The sequence below is a fragment of the Quercus lobata genome, chromosome 11, assembly GCF_001633185.2.
Source record: "Quercus lobata isolate SW786 chromosome 11, ValleyOak3.0 Primary Assembly, whole genome shotgun sequence".
Taxonomy (NCBI): Eukaryota; Viridiplantae; Streptophyta; class Magnoliopsida; order Fagales; family Fagaceae; genus Quercus; species Quercus lobata.
The window spans coordinates 20,824,665-20,845,343 of NC_044914.1; the positions used below are offsets into that span (position 1 = coordinate 20,824,665).

A 20,679-nucleotide genomic window follows, 5' to 3' on the forward strand; every position below is an offset into this window, starting at 1 on the left:
CGACACGGCTACACCTTCTTCTTAAATATATATATATATAAAAAAAAAAAAAAAAGGTTATATTATGATATTATCCATTTTTTCTTTCCAAATATCTATTTTTATTACTAGTATTTCACTTCATAAAAAAATTACTTTATCGAATCTCACACACGTTGACACTTGAGACAGATACCACACACTCAGATTTAGAGGGAAAAAAAAAAAAAAAAATTCGCCTCAAAACATTTTCCCAGTAAAATTAGTTAACATACAAAACTCATGAACGCAGCCAGCCAATTTTCCTGTTTTACATTTACTTTCTTAAATCGCGTGATCTCCAAGCTCAAAACGGTACAGTACATAAAGAGAGAGCCGCACTGGGAAACTGTTTCCTGAGAGAAAGAAAAGCCAAATCCAAATCCAATTCCAAACCCGAAATTTTCCATGCCAAACCCTAAAAACATTTTCCCTCATTTTCCTGCCACCCAAACACCTCGCTCGTGAGAAAAGCCTCCACGACTACGCGCATTTCTTGAACTCAAAACCGGTAGTGGGCGGTGATGGCGGAGGAGGAGGAGGATGAGATCGGAGGACTGGCCTCGATGGACTCCACGGAGTCACGTTGGGTGTTCCAGGACGAAGACGATTCCGAGATCGAGGACGATTATGACGAAGACGATGACGCTTCGCAGCGGACTGCGAACACGGCTGACGCGTTGGATTCAGAGGATGAAGATGACAATGCCGAGCAGAGACTGATTCGCACTGGTCCACGCATCGACTCCTTCGATGTCGAGGCCCTCGAGGTCCCTGGCGCTGCCAGAAATGAATATGAGGTACTGAATTCTTATTCCTTTTTGGAACTATTGTGAATCGCTCTGTGTGTGTGTTTGATTTTAAGTGTTTTTGTTATAGTTACTGTTTGGTTCATGAGAAATGTCTGATGAGATAAGTAAAGTTTGATTTTACTTTACTAGAACTTAGTGTGTTGAACTCAACTTAAATGGAGTTTGGTATGTCTTAGCGATTTGCAAACGTGATTCTGTGATTTGTATGAATCTTTCTTAGCGTTATATGCACTTTGAGGTGGGACTGATATTTGGGATTTTAAGATTTGTCTAAATTATTACTCTATGGAAGAATAATGAGAAATAGCTAAGGAATTGGTACCACCTTATTTTCAATTCTTCATTTTTTTTTGAAGATCATTATATGGGACTTTGATCGGGGCTTTTTGGTAACAGTTCAGAGGAATAAAATAATTCCATTATCATTGTGTTATTAGAATCCTGAGCAATGAGTGGGGGTTAGTCTGTTCTGGGACTTAGTCCAAAAAAAAAAAACCTCTAGAGTGAATAGTGAGTGACTCGGCTTTCATGTACTGAGTTGACCACTCTGTCTCATTTTATCTCATTCACCAATGGGGTGAGACCAAGTGGCAATTGCCGCTGAAGGGCTTGAATCAGGTTAGTGCCTCCACGGAACCATGACTTGCACAGACCAATGAGGCTGCATTGCAATCTCGCTAGGAACTCTGGAACTAGAGTTCACATTCCAGGACATTCTTAGAATATGTCTAAGTATGGGGCTTGGAACTCCAAGGAGCTCAGCTAGGGACCTGACCTCGATTTGGCTATTCTAGTGTAGCACTGACTGCTGAGCTTGTTGAAGGACTCGGTGATGTCTGCATTGCAAAGATTCAATGATGGGGACCGATTGTCAACTTTGGACATTTCCGTTTGGTACTCTCTTATGATTAGGATGGCCCAATGGCATCAGCCAACGAGAAAATGTTTGGGCTTGGAGCGCCCAATCACTGTGTCACGATGTCATACTCATACCCTCACCTGTACCTGTGCTTCCTAGGTGGTTTAAGGAACTATAAATGTGTATTTTTTTTTTTTTTTAAATTTTTGTTATTTTTTGGAAGCCTATTAATATGGCTAGAGATGGTTACCTATAGGGAAGGTGGATTGAGCAGAAACTGCTGAGTAATGATTTCCTACCTGTTTATGCACTCACTTTGCTGTTATTTTGTGTTATATCTTGTGTCCTTGGTCAGTAGCTTACAAAGAAATGGTAAGATTATATGTTCACACTCTGGATGATGTCACAAAATACTTGAGCGGTCTTTGAGGGAAGTGAGCACCCTACTCTTGAGATTAAATCTCTCCTCCTTCATTCTTTACTAGATTGGAGTGTTGCTTCTACTTCTCTTCCCTCTTTTTATTTATTAGACATGTTTGAGCATTGTAATTTGATAGATTGATGTACTGCTACTCGATTACACCTCTGCTGCTCATGGGTATTTTCTTTTTGGTCAATAAATTTTCGTTACTTATTAACAAATACACACACACACAAAAGATGAGGTGCATCTTCATTCAGTGGTTATGTGTTGTGGTATATATAAGTTAATTCCCTTTTTTACTTTTTTTGATTCTTTGAATCTTGCAACATTCAATGATTGGAGGCTTAATGTTTATTTTTGCATACAATTTCTTATACTCTATACTTCTCCTCTCTTGATGATTAATTAAATTTTTTTAGTTGGAAGAAAATTTATATTTTTATTAGTGCAAGCTTGCTTTGATCTTGTACTTTAGTGAAGGAGGAAAGGATTGATTATATAGCAGTTGATTTTTTTTTTTTTTTTTTTTAAAGGGCCAGTACTTATCGTCTTGGTTATGTAAATATAGTTGCAGGACTTTAGTATGGGAAGAAGAATTTCACTTGCTTTCCAGACCCTTGGGGTTGTCTTTGGTGATGTTGGAACAAGTCCATTATATACCTTCAGTGTGATGTTTAACAAGGCACCTATTAATGGAACAGAAGATGTTATTGGAGCATTATCACTAGTCCTATACACCTTAATCTTGATCCCTCTGGTCAAGTACGTCCTGGTTGTCCTTTGGGCTAATGACGATGGTGAAGGTATGCTGAATGTTTTGAATTAAATCTTGAAGTCCAGGGTTCAAATCTTTCCTCCCCAATTGTAACCAAAAAAAAAAAAAAAATCTTGGAAGTCCATTGGCTTGTGTGTGTGTGTGTGTGTGATTGTGAGTTGGGGGGTGGGGGAGAAGTACGTGGTTTTTTTTCCTTCCTCCTCTTTGCGTGTGCATTGGGATTCATGTAAATTTTGCATATAGATAATTATTTCAAAGGATCACTTAAATGCTGCAGGTGGTACTTTTGCTTTATACTCATTGATTTGTCGGCATGCTAAGGTTAGTCTTCTCCCGAATCAGCTTCCATCGGATGCCCGTATATCAAGCTTCAGGCTAAAGGTTCCATCTGCTGAGCTTGAGAGATCACTAAAAATCAAGGAAAGACTTGAGAATTCACAGGCTTTGAAAAAGCTTCTTCTGATGTTAGTGCTTGCTGGCACCTCTATGGTGATAGCTGACGGGGTTATTACACCAGCGATGTCAGGTCGTTACTGTATTCCTTCATGCTTCTTGTTGCTTCTGGGAGACTTTCTAATCCTATGATTAAAACAAAGAAAAAGCTGTTTTAGATGTATATTTTATGTAAGTCAGTTTTATTGTGTGAAGAATGGATTTACATAAGTATCCATCAGTTTGGTTGTTTCCTTATGATCATTTATCATTGAATTATTGCAGTCACGTCAGCTGTTAGCGGCCTAAAAGTTGGAGTAGAATCCATTAAGGAAGGTACTTCACCCTGAGTACACCCCCAGTGTACTTGGTTTCTGTTTTTTTAATAAATTTTTTTGTTACTTGTATAAAAAAAAATTGAGCAATTTAATATGACAACCTGTTATTCAGTTCTACACATTTTTAGTTGTGATTGTTTAATTTCCTGCTTTTTGATATATAGTTATACTAATACTCTTATAAAAAAAAAAAAAAAGATATATAGTTATACTAATACATGATCAAAAGTTTCTGGGGGTATTCTTCTATATGATTAAATCAATTAAAATGTAATTGATCTCTTGGTCCTATTAGCTGGTGAATATTTAGGACTGTATGGTTAATTGTAAACCTCTGTCGTTGCTATTGTAGAAGAGAATATATGTTTTTTTTACTTATTAAAAGGACTGTAGAAGAAAATTGAAATGTTTTTTGTTTTTAGAAAAGATTACAGTTCAATCCCTCAGTTGAAGTGTCAGTGCAATGTATAGATTTACAATTGTAGAGAACAATAGCCTATAAAAGGTGCTAAGAAGGTCACACATTGAAAGTAGACCACAATTCTAGAATATCTTGGCTCAAGTGTTGAGATCGTTGATAAATTGGGGAGCAGTGGGGTTCTATTCAAGGAGAATATGGAGCTATCAGAGAGTACACAACACACTTACGACTGCCCTTTTAAATTTGTCTATATATCAATAAGTTTCTGACTATACTAGATAGATCAAACCTTTTAGGTTAAGGGATACTTCTCCATTCCACTTTCCCAAAATATTGAATTTGCAGAGCTAATGATCAGTTGGCCAAATTGTATTGCCTACTCCCATTAATAAGTGTGAAGACCTTATGGGGATGATTTGGAGAGAGAAATAATTGCACATTTAACAACATTGAGTTGCCAACTATTGAGATGAAACTCTCATTTTTACAAACTTTGTATGAGTATGGTGGTCTTATGCATTTGACAAGGTCACATCTTCTTCTCTTCTAACTTTCTTTGACTATATTCGTTTGTATTTCTTTAGAGAATTCCTTCTTGTACTTCTTGCATACTTAGATTCCTTTGCTATCAATAAAATCACCAAACTGCTATTCCTAAGCCCATTTCAGTATGGCGGCCCAAGCCAAAACAAACCCACCCTTTTTCTATTCCATCTGACGAGACCCAAAACACTGGGATCTCTTTGCCATCGGTCTCGGCGAGCTCTAAGCGAGGATCTAAAAGCTGCGAGGTAGTGATTGTCGAGGCGAAGTATTCTCAAGCTGTTCCTTGCAGCTCTTCGATGCTAGCCCAGCCAATGAAGCTCTCCGATAATGTCGAGATTGAGTTTTGCGGCATCGAGGGGCCGATACAGAATCTCTCAGCTCCAATGAGACCAAGGTGTCAGCAACCATCTCTGAAGGTGAAGTTAACTTGCAGCGAGACTTCAGATTGTTACTTTAGGAACATTCCGGCAATGTTGTCAAGAAATGGAGGAATTCAAAGCAGTGGGTGCTTAAATTACGAGATGGAAGGAGAGTGGTGGTTCCGATACAAATTTCTCTACCACCGGGTGAAGTCACAGAGGTTTTGGGAGAGCAAAATCAGTTGGCCTCGGTTCCATTGAGGTATTTAGATTCTTTGGAGGTGTCATCAGCTCAGTTTGAGGGGGATGAAGTACTTGTGGAGGACTGGGTTTCAGACCCCTATTCGGAGGCTGCTGAGCTACCTAACGAAGGGGGTTTGTCACCTCTAGCGGTGGAACCACTAACTTTTTCACTTCCCTTGGCCATGGAAGGACAGGAAGTTGTGGGTGTGGAGAATCCAGTGAGGAAAGATTCTTACTCTGAATGGTTCCAAAGTAGATTCAATGGGTTTGATAACTTCCTGGGCATGTCCTTACAAGGTTTGGGAAAATCAAGCGACAAATTTCTTGTTAGCTGTTGAGGCTGAGTTACACCATAGGGCTGCTTTGGAGAAAAAAACACGTGACTTGAAGAGTTGAGGAGTGAAAGGTATAAGAGAGTTGAGGAGTGAAAGGTATAAGAGAGTTGAAGGGTCTATTTAGTTCAATTAATTATGGTTCTACTTCATCTAGGCGTAATGGTACTAATAGGGAGCGGGCACTATCTGTTTCGAAATGAATTTGAGGATACTTTTCTGGAATGTCAGAGGTTTGAATGTGGTTGAGAAGAGGCTTCAAATTCGTAACTTGCTATGTACCTGGAGGGCTGATATTGTATGTTAGCAGTAGACTAAACTTGAATGGATAACTAAAGGAATTGTTCGAAGTATGTGGGGCTGTCCATATGTAGATTAGCTATACCTGGGTTTTGAACGTGCTTCTGGAGGTATTGTTCTGATGTGGGACCGAAGAGTGGTGGAAAAAGTGGAGGAAGCAATGGGGTATTTTTCTGTTTCATGCAAATTTAAAAATGTTGGGGATCAATTTGAGTGGGCGTTTATAGGAGTGTATGGGCCAAATTTGAATAAGAGGCATAGGAAAATGGGGGAGGAGCTTATAGGGCTGATTAGTTGGTGGGATTTTCCATAGTGTATAGGAGGGGACTTCAATATAATCCGCTTCCCATTGGAAAGATTAGGGGCTGCAAGTTGTACTCGGGCTATGTATGGATTTTTTGATTTTATCTCTCTCCATGGGCTAATGGATATACCTATGGATGGGGGCCTTTATACTTGGTCCAATACTTCCTCCACTTCTAGAATAGATTGATTTCTTTTCTCTCCACTCTTGGTGGATCACTTCACAATGTTTACCCAAAAAAGACTATCCAGGGTACTTTCAGACCACTTCCCAATTCAGTTGGAGGGGAGAAGTCATCGGAAAGTTAGAACTCCTTTTCATTTTGAAAATATGTGGTTGAGGGTGGAGAATTTTGTTGATAAAGTGAAGGGTTGGTGGGTATCTTATTTGTTCCAAGGCAAGTTGAGTTTTATACTAGCTAAGAAGTTGGCAACTTTGAAGTTGGATCTAAAAAAGTGGAACGAAACAGAGTTTGGTAATGCCACTACTAAAAAACAGCAACTTTGGAACCAGTTGAATGATTTGGATGTTAGAGAGGAGACTCAGCCTTTAACAGGTGAGGAAAAGTTGGAACAAACTAATCTCTGTACTAATATTGTAAAGCTCACTCTTTTAGAAGAGGTTAGTTGGAGGCAGAAGTCTAGGGTGCTGCATTTGAGGGAGGGGGATGCAAATACCAAATTTTTCCATAGAATGGCTAATTCCCATAGAAGAAATAATGGTATTGAGAGCCTTCTGTTTGATGGAATCTTGTCTTCAAATCAAGGTATGATTGCTGATTGTATTACTCAATTCTTTATGAAATTATACTCTGAGGAGCAACTTGATAAACCGTTTCCAAAAGTCTTGGTATTGCCTAGGATATCTGGTGATAATGTAGATTGGCTAGATAGACCCTTCGATGAGGCAGAAATTTTTAAGGTCATACAAAAATTTAATGGTGAGAAATTGCCCGGACCAAATGGGTTTCCAATGGCTTTCTTCCAAGTTTGCTGGGGAATTTTCAAAACTGATCTTATGGTTGTTTTTCACCATTTTTTTGCTAAAGGTCAATTTGAGAAGAGTTTGAATGCAACTTTCATCACTCTTATGCCTAAAAAAAGAAAGAAGCAATTGAAGTTAAGGATTTTCGCCTCATTAGTCTTGTTTTTTTGGGGGGGAGGGGGGGGGGGGGTTATAAAATCATTGCTAAGGTCTTAGCCATCGCAGAATGCTTTTGTGAGGAACCGGCAGATTTTTGACCCTGTACTTATTGCTAATGAATGCCTTGATAGTAGATTGAAAACTGGGTTGTTAGGGCTACTTTGTAAATTAGATATTGAGAAAGCCTTTGATCATGTAAACTGAGGATTTCTTATGCAGTTACTAGAAAAGGGTGGGTTCTCTGCTAAATGGCGGCAGTGGATATTCTTTTGTATATCTACAATTCGTTTCTCTATTTTGATAAATGGCTCTCCTTGTGGGTCTTTTGAGAGTTCCAGGAGGTTGAGACAAGGTGACCCATTATCCCCTTTGCTATTTGTACTAGTTATGGAAGCCCTTGGGAGAATGTTGGATAAAGTTGTCCATGATGGTCACATGTCAGGCTTTGGTGTGGGTCATGAAGAGGGAAGATCATTGGCAATGTCTCATCTTCTCTTTGCGGATGACACTTTGATTTTTTGTGGTGCTGATATGGATCAGGTTCTATTTCTCCGTATGATCCTCATTTGGTTTGAGGTGGTCTCTGGTCTAAAGATAAATTTGGGTAAGTCAGAGTTGGTTCTTGTTGGTATGGTGGATAATTTGGACTTATTGTTGATTGTCCTTGGCTGTAAAAAAGTACTCTCCCAATGAAGTATTTGGGTCTTCCTTTGGGAGCTAAATTCAAAGATAAGGCAATATGGAACCCAATTTTGGAGAAGATAGAATGGAGATTAGCAGGATGGAAATGTTTGTACTTATCCAAGGGAGGTAGAGTCACTTTAATTAAAAGCACTCTATCTAATTTACCCACTTATTTTCTATCTCTATTTCCTATTCCTGCAGTCGTGGCTAATCGAATTGAGAAATTTTAGAGAAATTTCTATGGGGTGGCATTGGAGATGAACCAAAATTCCATTTGGTTAAATGGACTACTGTTTGTAGTCCCATTGCTTCGGGTGGCTTGGGGATAAGAAAGGTAAGACTTTTTAATGAAGCTTTGCTTGGAAAGTGGCTATGGTGATTTGGGATGGAGAGGGCTGCCCTTTGGAGGCAAGTGATAGAGGTGAAATATGGTAGTGAATGGGGTGGCTGGTGTACTAGGTCTGTTAATGGTCCATATGGTGTTGGCTTGCCGAAATATATTAGTCGGGGATGGCCTTCTTTTTCTCGCCACATTCTATATGATATTGGGGATGGGTCTAGGGTGAAATTTTGGCAAGACCATTGGTGTGGTGAGAATTCTCTTGTAGTCAGCTATCCTGAATTGTTTAGAGTTTGCCGAGACAAGGAGATTAGTGTGGCTGAGCTTATGAAGCTTGATAATGGAGTCCTTTTTTGGGATGTAAATTTCTTTAGGGGTGTGCATGCTTGGGAATTAGAGGCACTGGCTGGTTTCATGGATACCATTTATGGTGCTTTAGTGAAAGGGTTTGGTGAGGATAAGATGTGTTGGAAACTTGATAGAGAGAAGGGCTTCCTGGTTAAAGACTATTATAGTCTCTTAGTGTGTTCTAATGACTATTGCTTTCCTTGGAAAAGTATTTGGAAACAGAAGATTCCTTCTCGAGTAGCTTTCTTTGTTTGAACTACTGCTTTGGGGAAGTGCTTAACGATTGACAATTTACAAAAAATGAAGGTTTGGATATTGGATTGGTGCTACATGTGTAAGTGTAATGGTGAATCGGTTGATCATTTTTTTCTTCATTGTCTGGTTGCAATGGATATGTGGGCTATGGTGTTCGGATTGTTTGGAGTGAGCTGGGTTATGCCACAATATGTAGTTGGGCTTTTAGCATGTTGGCAAGGCATATTTGGTTGTCATCGAAATGGGTATATATGGTTGATTGTTCCCCATTGCTTATTGTAGTGTCTTTGGAGAGAGAGAAATAGTAGGTGTTTTGAAGATAAGGAGAGATCAATATCAGACTTGAAGCTATTTTTCTTTAGAACTTTAATGGATTGGTTGGCTGCATTGCGGAGCCAATCATTTTTATCTTTTCTTGATTTCCTAGATTCTTGTAATTTTTGTTCTTGATTGTTTGACCCCTTGTACGCTCCCTGTGTACTAGGGTGCTCCCCTTTTTGATATCAATAAACTTATTACTTATCAAAAAAAAAAAAATTAAAAATTAAAAAAAAAAAAGTGAAGAGTGAGGTTATGAATTCAATCCATATCAGCATGTTAGTTATTTTCACTTATCAAAAATTTTGAAGTGATATATAGGGTAGGGAAATTTTTTAGCGACATTTAATTGTGAATGTTAGTTGTTGTTTGATCAAGAAGAGTGGGCAGACTGCTGGTCACTTATTCATTGGGAGTTTGGTAGCAGACTTTGGTCAATGATTTTCAGTCTCTTCAGGATTTAGTTAGTAATGCCTAGTGGTGTGATTGGTTCACTAGCTTGTAAGCATGGTCGCTTTGGTAAATATTGTACCATAGGCATTTGGAATGCAATTCCTCGTTTCCTTATGTGGTAAAGTTGGAAGAAAAGGAATGCTTAGTGTTTTGAAGAACATGAAAGCTTAGTGTTAGATGTGAATTCCAAACTTCTTAGGAGGGCTGCAGTAGGTTGACGGCTAGTGTAAAATTTAGTCACTCTGTTATGAATGGATCCATTATGGATGCTCGTTGGAGTGTCCCCTACTAGTGACATATTGCTTTGGACCTTGGATGCAGTAAAAGTGGGTAAGGGTTAGCTAGGCCATTTCCCATAAGCGACGTGCTACATCAACGCATAGGTGTGGTGAAAAATAGGCAAGACTTCCCGCACTTTGTTGGATGGGTGTGGATAAAGAAGTTAGTCCAAGAAATAGGATTCTTATAGGTATTTGGAATATAGAGTCTTTAACTAGGAAATTCATGACTTCAAATAGAATAGAATGTTGGGAAAGTGAATATATCATTAATGTTAAATATAGGATTCGTTTAGGTACTTCCCGCACTTTATTTTTTCATTTAAAGTTAAATATATCAATTTAAGAGTAATAAAGGATAATAAAGTGAATACATGACTAATAAATGATGTTTAGAAATCAAAATAAAACTTTTATTACTTATAAAAAAAAAAAAAAATGATGTTTAGAAATTAGAATACAAACCAAAGAATAAGATCTAAAAGAGTAAATAAAAGATAATTTGATAAGTGTTCAAGATTAAAACTAAAAAGAAATAATAGATAAGTGTCACTCTAGTGTCTAGCAGTATACGGTTGGGACACAAGTGCAAAAGTGTCCTAGGCGTGTCCCATGTACAACATGGATACGGTATCCCAAATGAAGTGTCCGTGCTTTCTAGCTTGTACGTTTCCTTGTACATGGCTTGCATCCCTTCACCCTCTTTAATGAAATTTTTTACTTAAAAAAAATAGGGTAGGGAATTTTTCTTCCTTTTATTTCTTTCTGTTGGAAGCCATTGGTTGTATGGGCTATATGCAATGGGAGGTGGCTCTTTTCCATCTTGAAAACCTCCCTCCCTTGGTATAGGCAGGATTTGATGCCAGGTCCATTATCTAATGACGTAGAATCTATATTGAGCCAACTGACACTCATTTCTTTCTAATTTTCTTTTTTACTTGTGCATATATTGAGCATGCTTATTACATTGAAAATTTTAATATCTTATTGAGGAAACTAGTCATGTTTTAAGTAATAAATTTTATTTTTGTGTGCAGGTGAAGTGAGGATGATTTCAGTTGCTTTTCTTGTGATTTTGTTCAGCGTACAGAAGTTCGGGACAAGTAAAGTGGGACTTGCTGTTGGCCCTGCTTTATTCATTTGGTTTTGTTCTCTTGCGGGCTTTGGGATTTACAACCTTGTTAAATATGACAATAGTGTCTTGACAGCATTTAATCCTGTTCATATCTATTACTTCTTTAAGAGGAACTCAACTAAGGCGTGGTACTGTCTTGGGGGTTGTCTCTTGTGTGCAACAGGTAATTCTTCAGTTTGGGAATATTGGATTCACTAATGCAATTGCTTGCTTTTCTTTCCTTGTAAAAATGTTCAGAAATTTGATTAAACTTGTGATTTTGGTTTTCTCCTTTCAGTGATAACATTTGAATAATTTTATTGCTCTTTATTGTCCTGATAGTTATATGTTAGATTATGGATTAGATAGAATTCATGCTGGCCAAATCCAAATTAATTTTCCTTATTACCTTCAGGTTGAATAATTTATCAAACTGAAAAATTTGATTCTAAAGGGTAAATAAGAGATTAATGGGTTGCAGTTTAAGGGATTTAACTGTTGTTGCTGGATTGGGTGGCATTTGACAACTGAAATAGATAAATTTATGAGTGAAGGTGATGCAGGCAGTGGAAAGTCAATTTATTTTTAATTGCCGAGGGCATTTTGTAATTTCCTTATTTCTGGACATAGGCTGTACTAATGGTCCATTAGGTCTTATATTGATTTTTATTTGAGTATAGTTATTTAGTTTGGGCTTAGTAGTGAATCCCAAGGAGTCTAAGCCCAAGTCTTATTAGGGTTTTAAGAAGTCTAAGTTCTACTAGGAATAGGCATTATTTTTCTATTTAATGGGATGTAATGCTTTCACTTGAATGAATAAAAAAATATCGTAAACTATGTAATGAAAGTTGGGTCCTAGAAGTCATGGTTGTGCCAAATGACTACCTTCTCTCTATGACAAGTGTCTTCACTCATTAAATATTAAGATAGTTTTTTTTATTATTTTATTATTTTATTATTATTTTTTAAAGATAATATTAGGATAGTTTATCCTAAATTAAACTCTATCACCAACAGTTTATTTTGCGTAAAATTCTATTATCTAAGTTTCAAGAAATTTAAATTAAACTCCAATATTTATACACTAAACATTGTACTTGTGCTAGGTGTCTTAATGTATGTATGTATTAAATGTCTTAAAATTTATGTGGTTTAATCATGTTGATCATTAATTGTTTAGATATGTAGTATACTTTTAAGTAAAACTTTATCACAGTGTTATTATATATAAAAAAAAAAAAAACTTTATTAAATTGTCTAGTGGTTCACTAATTCTTAATATAATTTCAATTTATTTACCTATAATTTTAGTTAAGTTGTGCCCTAGCGTGTTGGCAAGGCAGGTTTGGTTGTCATAAATGGTTATATTTGGTTAATTGTTCCCCATTGCTTAATGTGGTGTCTTTGGAGAGAGAGCAATAGTAGGTGTTTTGAAGATAATGAGAGATCCATACCAGACCTCAAGTTATTTTTCTTTAGAACTTTATTGGATTGGTCGGTTGCTATGCAAAACCAATCATTCCCTTCTTTTATTGATTTCCTTGATTCTTGTAATTTTAGTACTTGAATTGTTGACCCCTTGTACACTCCCTATGTGCTAGGGTGTTCCTTTTTTTTTTTTTTTTATATCAATAAAACTTATTACTTATTAAAAATAAAAAAATAAAAAAAAAACCCTAAACCACCCTTCCATCAAATAGCTCCAAATGAACTCAAACAGTCCCATTACTGTTCATGGGTTACTGTTCAATGTTCATAGCCTTGGAACAACATCCCAGATCGTGGGTTTTCTTCTTTGTTTTTCCCCAAGTCCTATTATTCTTTTTTCCCTTCTTTTTTTATAAGTATTATTCTTTTTTCCCATTAAAAACCTTATAACCCTTACTATTTCCAGCATTTCTCCCACCAAAACCTAACCCTAATCCTCAAAATATCATTGCTGCCCAAATCTGGTCCAGGGATTCTAAGTCAGATTTTGCTCTGTTCACCCTTGTCCTATGTCAGAACTCAGAAGGCTGATTAGATTCGTCATGCGTGTTATAAATGCATTTTAGAATCATATCATATTGTGATTTTTGGGAAGGTAGACAGGTCTTAGTAGTCTGATTTGGGATTGATTGGTATCCTGCCAGAAATCAATTTTGTGGTGGAGTTTGGCTTGTGAATGAGGGTTTAGAATGGTAGAGAAAGGTTTAGAGTTTGTACATTAACTAAGGTTGGAAAAGATGAATCTTGGTGTATGAAAGAAGCTGGAAAGTGAGAATTTTACGTACCTATGACAGGTGTTTAAACTGCTCCCTCATGTAACGCCTCATTTATTGGGAATTTTTTGGTCTCTTATCAAATTTTTATCATTTGGTCATAGTTTTGTCATAGGAGATGCTACCCGGGTATTTGAATTTGGAGAAAGGTTTTTGGAATAATATTCATCACATTTGTTCAACAGGCACATGCATTAAAAGGAATAATGAGTTCGTCATATCAACTAGTTCTGTTTAGGCAAGACATGGAATCTGTACTCATCTAAATTTCTTCCACATTTGTAACAATGAGATATATGATAGATTCATCACTGATGTTGCAACAGAACCAGGGATCATGCCTTATGTCTTGTAAGAACAAATTTGGAGGCATGAATTATGGATATGTTTCACCATTTATTAGCAATCGATGGAGTGAAATATTGATGGAATTAGTAAACAATCTTGTTAAGTCTTTGGAAGTGTGTTTATATTTATGTTTATGTTTTTTTCTTTTTTAGTTCAATTTTACACTCAAAACACTTGCATATTACCAGGATTTTAAATTATTATTTAAAAAAAATAAGTAATAAAGTTTTATTAATTTCAAAAATCACTGTATGCTCACAATGATGAACACAAAGTGATTATAAAATTACAGAAGTCATTAGGAAAAAGAAAGAGTCTTGGAACTCTAACAAAGAATTACAATGAGTAAAACCCCACACTCTAGACCAATAAAATAACATTTGAATTAGCACGGTGTGCAATTCCTCTTGAGTGCACTCAATATTCTCAAAGGTGTGATTATTACGTTCCTTCCACATGATCCACATCAAACATGACGGGACAAGATTCCCAATGTCTGATGAGCGTTTCCTTAATCAATTCCTCCAACCAAACAATAAAGCTGCTACTGTTGATGGCAACACCCATTAAATCCCAAACATATTACTAGGTCAATTACAATGGTTTAACATGCATATTACTAGGTTAATTACAATTTTGTCCTAAACACTAATAACACTACTTTCCACTTGTTCTTGAATAAGATGACAATCCACCTTTATATACCTAGTTTGCTCATGAAAAATAGGATTAGAAGCAATATGAATTGCTATAATGGTTGGACTACAGACCTCACTGGGAACGTTTTGGAGTTGTGATGGCAACTAGGTCAGGTCGTTACAGTCAGATGGTGGCTTCAGATGATGTTGGTTGGAGTCGCAATGGTGGCTGAATGAGTGATGTTGACTAGGTTTTGGTTTCTCAGTATGGTTTCAAAGTATTGGTGGCTTAGTTTTGGGTTTTCTGAGTATAGTTGTGGACACCAGACTTAAGAGATGTGATTAGTGTGGTTGATGGCGATGGGTGACTCAGGAGGTGGTGTCAGAAGGTTTTTATTTTTTATTATTATTTATTTTATGGCCTTGATTCCATTTCAAGTCTTGGGAAGGTTTTTTTTTTTTTTTTTTAATTTTAATTTTAATTTTTTCTAAATTGAACTAGCTCTCACAAACGCGCATATTATTTATAGACTAAAGTGCACTTTTGGCCCTTAAATTTTGGGTCTGTTTTCATTTTGGCCTTTTATGTTTCAAACTTTTCATTTTGGCCTTCATGTTTGATTTAGTTTTTGTTTGGCCTTTTACATTTCAAAATTTTCTTTTTCATGAAGGGCTAAAATGAAAGGTCAAAATGAAAACAACAGCAGCAAACTTTAAGGGCCAAAAGTGTACTTTAGTCTTATTTATTTGAGGTGATTGCAATGATATTATATATTTGCCACAAAGGCTAACGTACATTCATAAGAAATCTAAATTAATTTAAATAATTTTTCTGCTTTTAAAAATGCGAAAATGCAATTTGACATCAATGGTTATTATATTTTTTTATTATTGTCTTCAGGTTCCGAAGCAATGTTTGCAGATCTTTGCTACTTTTCTGTGCGATCAGTTCAGGTAAAGAAGCAAGAGATTCAGTTACTGGATCATATATCTTACATGTTTCCTTAATAGTGATAGCATTTTTGGTGTTCTTTTCTGTTACTGTTATTGCCAATTAGATTAGCTACATTTCTTATTTACTTGATAATGGTTGTTTGCAGCTTACATTTGTATTTCTTGTTCTGCCTTGCCTTCTTTTGGGTTATTTGGGTCAAGCTGCGTATCTTATGGAAAACCCAGGTCTTGCTGCTGAGCAAGCTTTCTTTTCTTCTATTCCTAGTAAGCCTCACCATTTATCTCAACCAGTATGCAAGTAATAAGGTCTATACAATTCTTTATATATAGTTTGCAGGACCTACTTGTAATACTTGGTTTATTTATTTTTACGTACTAGAATATTCTGTTTTGCTATTTGGAATGCTTACACTGTAAAGCAAAAATTTCTGTATGTAGGTGGTGCTTTCTGGCCAGTCTTCCTCATTGCTAATGTCGCTGCATTAATTGCCAGTCGGGCAATGACAACAGCCACATTTTCTTGCATAAAACAATCAACAGCACTTGGCTGTTTCCCTCGTCTTAAAATCATTCATACTTCTCGGAAGTTCATGGGCCAGATTTATATTCCTGTCATAAACTGGTTTTTGCTGGCAGTTTGCCTGGTGTTTGTCTGTTGTATAACAAGCATTAATGAGATCGGAAATGCGTATGGTAATAATTCTTCCTTGCCTTTTTATCCCCATTATTATTGTAAATTTTTTTTTTCATTTTCTATTCACTTTTGTTGTGTGGTTGAATTCTGGGCTTTATTTTCCTTGTAGGCTTCTGCTTATAACTGTCTAGTTTATGTTGAAACCGAAGAAACAATTCTTCCTTGCCTTTTTTTTCCCCCTGTTATCATTTAAATTTTGTTTTTCATCTTCTGTTCATTTTTGTTGTGATGAAATCTGCCTTTATTTTCCTTGTATGTTTCTGCTTATAACTGTCTAGTTTCTGTTGAAACTGAAGAAATGCTTTGCACCCACTGATATAGTAGTGTTTACCCCCCACTCTCCTCAAGTTTAAGTGAAGCAGACAACCTAAATATTTTTTTCCCCTGAATGGGCGCTTTAGGGAGCACTATATGTGCAGCAATGGATAGAATTGATCCCTTCCTTTGTATTCAATTTTCCATTGGCTTGCAAATATTGGTGTTTGACTTGGCAGTTTGCTTGCTCTTGTTTTGTTTTTGGAATCCACAGCATTCTTACAACAAATCCTTCCTACATTATACTGTATTACTTTGGAACTGCAGTCCTTTTATTCTGTTTTCTATAGTATTTTGAGGGATCCAAAATGGGATTGTTACAAAACAACAGAGGACTACTGTTTAAATATGATTTTACCAATCCGATTTCTTTTCTAGAAAACTTAAAGATTTTTGCATTCAAAATAAGGAATAATCTATTTCAAATGCCATAAAATTAAATGTGAATGCTATATAAATTGTTTCCTTGTGAAATTTAACATACACATTTTCTGCCTTTTCTGTAGGCGTTGGCGCTCGATCTGGCAGTGTGCCTTGCATTCATTTTTTGAAGTCCCCCTTCACTTTTTTTTTTGACAATTTTTTATTTTTTATTTTTTTATAGTGCTTTTATTATCATAGAAGAATTTCTGTTCCATTTTCTGTCATTTTGAGGAATGAAGTCATAGCAGAATACAAGTGGATTCTTCTCTCTTTGATGATTTTTTTCAGTACATGTAAAGTTTCTCTAATACCAAAAAGAAAAAAGGTGCCATAAAACTTAAACATTATGAATTTATGTACATCGCAATGGTTAGTGGTTCCTCAATCCCATTTAATAATAAAAGAATAGTTGTTTCTACTAGTCGTTTTCCCTCCAAATGAAGTTTGTTGGAAAGCGGTGATAGAGAATAAGAGCTTTAGGAAAATAGGGAGGAAAGGTTTTTGAAGTATGAATGATAATGTTGTATATTAGATAGGAAGCAATTGGATCTACCAATTTTTGTTTTAATTGATCTTAGTACTACTTCCTCTGTGTTGACTTAGACAAGCTTTTAATTTTTTAATTTTTTCTGATCTCATTTCTTTTTTACAGGCATTGCTGAGTTGGGAATAATGATGATGACAACGATTTTAGTAACCATTGTTATGCTTCTTATATGGCAGATAAACATTGTCATTGTGCTGAGTTTTTTGGTATTTTTTTTGGGGTTGGAATTGACTTTTTTCTCATCAGTTTTATGGAGTGTAGCAGATGGAAGTTGGATAATATTGGTTTTTGCTGTAATAATGTTTTTGATAATGTATATCTGGAATTATGGAAGCAAGCTGAAGTATGAAACTGAAGTAAAGCAAAAGCTATCAATGGATTTGATGCGGGAATTGGGTTCCGATCTTGGGACAATCAGAGCTCCTGGCATTGGTTTACTATATAATGAGCTGGTGAAGGGAATACCAGCAATATTTGGCCATTTTCTGACAACTCTCCCGGCAATCCACTCTATGATAATATTTGTCTGTATAAAGTATGTTCCAGTTCCTGTAGTGCCTCAGAGTGAAAGGTTCCTTTTCCGGCGTGTCTGCCCAAAAGGCTACCACATATTTCGTTGCATTGCCAGGTAAACTGCCAGATTCTTGTAAACAGGGAGCTGTCTTTTTTAGATCTATGGACATGTACTATTAAACCCATTGGCTTCCACATAAAAGGTGAAGCCAAATGGTTGAGTCATCTATGGGAAATTAACTACCTTTAACTGAGAATTACCCTTTTAACATTCCATTTACTACCAATTGAGCACTTCACCAAAAATGCCAAATAAACTTCCTTTTAATTCCTAAAAGTAATGAGGTTGAATCTTATCATTGTTATCATGTAATGCTTTTTGTTTGAGATATATACATATATATATATATCGGTTTATATTTGTTTTATGTGTTAACTTACTCTGTAACCAAACAACTGAAATTTGTTACTTTAACAGGTATGGCTATAAAGATGTTCGCAAAGAAAATCACCAGACATTTGAGCAGCTGCTGATTGAGAGTCTTGAGAAGTTCATCCGCCGTGAAGCTCAGGAACGATCATTGGAGAGTGATGGGGATGGTGATACAGATTCTGAGGATTTATCTGGCTCAAGGGTTCTTATAGCTCCCAATGGGAGTGTCTATTCACTCGGTGTTCCTCTCCTGTCAGAGTTCAGGGACACAAGCAAACCCATTTTGGAAGCAAGCACGTCAGAGGAGATGAGGCCAGTACTGCCTCCGGCAGACCCAGCAATGTCTGATACAGAGCATAGTCTTGAGAGAGAGCTGTCTTTTATACGCAAGGCTAAAGAATCTGGGGTAGTTTATCTTCTTGGTCATGGAGATATTAGAGCGAGGAAAGATTCCTGGTTTATTAAGAAACTAGTCATAAATTACTTTTATGCTTTCTTGAGAAAGAACTGCAGAAGGGGGATTGCAAATTTGAGTGTGCCCCACTCAAATCTAATGCAGGTTGGCATGACATACATGGTTTGAAGGTGGGTTTTGCTACTAATAAGGAAAATTTCAATTTAATTGACAAAAAGGGTTGACACAGACTATTGAGATTCAAAAAGGGTTTTCTGGCATGCTCTGCTGTTGATGCAAGTCACATTTTTGAATGCGAGCAAATTTTTCGTTATTATACCTGGCTATTTGGATCCACCAATCTAGAAACATTTTATCTCATTAATCGGAAAGTTTTTGTATTATTTCCTTTTGGGTTGCCTTGTATTGATTTTGAGTTGTGCATATAAAAAAAAAAAAAATTCTACTCTTGTAATTACAATCTCAGATATGTGAATGTGATTCATCATGACATAATTCCACTTGGAATAGTTTGACCTCAAATGACTTTGGACTGGCATGGTTAAACACCTCCTGTCAACTCTTAAGGCGTGAGAGAAGTCCATAGATTTACTTCACTTAATTCTCTCTCACTCTCTCTCTCTCTCTCTCTCTCTCCAAGCTAAAAGGGAGTTGGGTGATGCAGGAGCATCCAGTAGCCTCGTTTTAATTGCATCAGCTGTGCAAAGTAGCAACAACTAGTTTACAGCAGCAGCCTTGCCTATTGGAGTCTTAAGTCTTGCAGCAGCCAGCCAATGACAAAATAAGAAGGTTAGCTAAATTGTCCAAGCTGTTACCAAGCCTTGTGGAAACAGCTGGAAGGAGCAGGGAGAGTTGGAAGTCTCAGATGTAACAGATTCAATGTAATAGGTAGATAGTTAGACCTGTTGCCAAACACTAGGGTAAAGGTAGTTATGGTGCTGTAGCCAATAAGATCTTCTTGGAAGCGGTTAGGTTGTTAATTGGTTAGTTTTCGTCTAGATCACTAGTAGATAAGATTAGTTGAGCCAATCAAGTGCCTGTAACTTGATCCAGCTTGTATAAATAACAGTAGGTTGGCTTCAAATTGTAACAAGTTTTGTTTGTTAATGAAAATACTTAGCCTTGAGTGCTATTTTGAGAATTTAGTGTTTTTTGCAGAGGTGCTATCCACCTATAAGTTCCTCTAAGCAACTCACAACCAGGCCTAAATAGCCACCCCACTTAGTCTTCATCATAGAGGGGATGGACCCCTGGATATGCCCCATACAAGGGGATGTACCAGTTGGCCTATGGGCCATAAGTAATCTTTCTCTGTTGGTCATTTTAATTAGTAAAAAATATGACACTATACTTTTTTAAGACTAAGAGATCTCCAAATTACAATTTAAAAGAGGCAAGGTTTTTAAGATCTGTTGCTGAATGACAAACATTACGTCATCTCCACACAATGTGAGAGATGCTACATGTAATAAAAATATAGGATACTGTTTCTACAACTTCAAGAAGGGATGTCTTATTACAAGATAAAAACCACCTAAGAGGAGAGGCAAATTCTTCCATAGTATGAGCTACTTCATTTGCCACTCTTCTAACCCAGCATAAATTTCAACATTCAAAGGAATTTCTAAGTTCATTTATATTACTAATCACACTTGAAACAAGCCAAAGAGCTTGCGAGGCTCTAGTGAGAACATCAAAACAGGCCTTTGCATCTCTCTCCATTGTAACTCTTTGGAAGCTTTCTAAGCTTGCCAACTACAAAGCCCATAGAATTGCAGTGGCCTGTGGTTGCATAGGATCATAACAAATATGTTCCTTTGCTCGAGTTTTTCAGATCTTACCATTGTCATTTTGAGCCACCACAACTAGAGTTGTGAAGTTCTTGAAATTGCAACATTTACATTGAGCTTCACGGGCCGGCCCTTCCACTAGGCCAATTAGGCCAATGCCTAAGGCACCTAAGTGGTTGTGAGGTCCTTCGAATTTATAACACATACATTAAGCTTCATGGGCCGGTCTTTCTACTAAGCTAATTAGAGCAA

At 36.7% G+C, this 20,679-nt stretch overlaps 1 protein-coding gene across 2 annotated transcripts; it reads left to right on the forward strand.

Moving 5' to 3' along the window:
- Nucleotides 1-206: 206 nt before the first annotated feature.
- Nucleotides 207-19,238, forward strand: LOC115969442 (potassium transporter 7). Of its 2 annotated transcripts, XM_031089100.1 has the most exons (10): nt 207-818; nt 2,682-2,916; nt 3,166-3,414; nt 3,606-3,656; nt 11,020-11,280; nt 15,245-15,297; nt 15,444-15,561; nt 15,736-15,990; nt 17,382-17,904; nt 18,268-19,238. In XM_031089100.1, the coding sequence occupies exons 1-10, from the start codon at nt 543-545 to the stop codon at nt 18,803-18,805; spliced, it is 2,559 nt and encodes an 852-aa protein (XP_030944960.1). In that variant the 5' UTR covers nt 207-542; the 3' UTR covers nt 18,806-19,238. The 2 variants fall into 2 exon arrangements, with proteins under 2 accessions (XP_030944960.1, XP_030944961.1); XM_031089101.1 differs by lacking the exon at nt 3,606-3,656.
- The last annotated feature ends 1,441 nt before the right edge of the window (nt 19,239-20,679 follow it).

Bases quoted from the DNA above. Each gene is read 5' to 3' on its own strand.
- LOC115969442 (XM_031089100.1), top strand. From the start codon at position 543: ATGGCGGAGGAGGAGGAGGATGAGATCGGAGGACTGGCCTCGATGGAC. The intron at 819-2,681 runs GTACTGAATTCT...ATGTAAATATAG, and splicing joins CTGCCAGAAATGAATATGAG to TTGCAGGACTTTAGTATGGG. The intron at 15,298-15,443 runs GTAAAGAAGCAA...GGTTGTTTGCAG, and splicing joins TTTCTGTGCGATCAGTTCAG to CTTACATTTGTATTTCTTGT.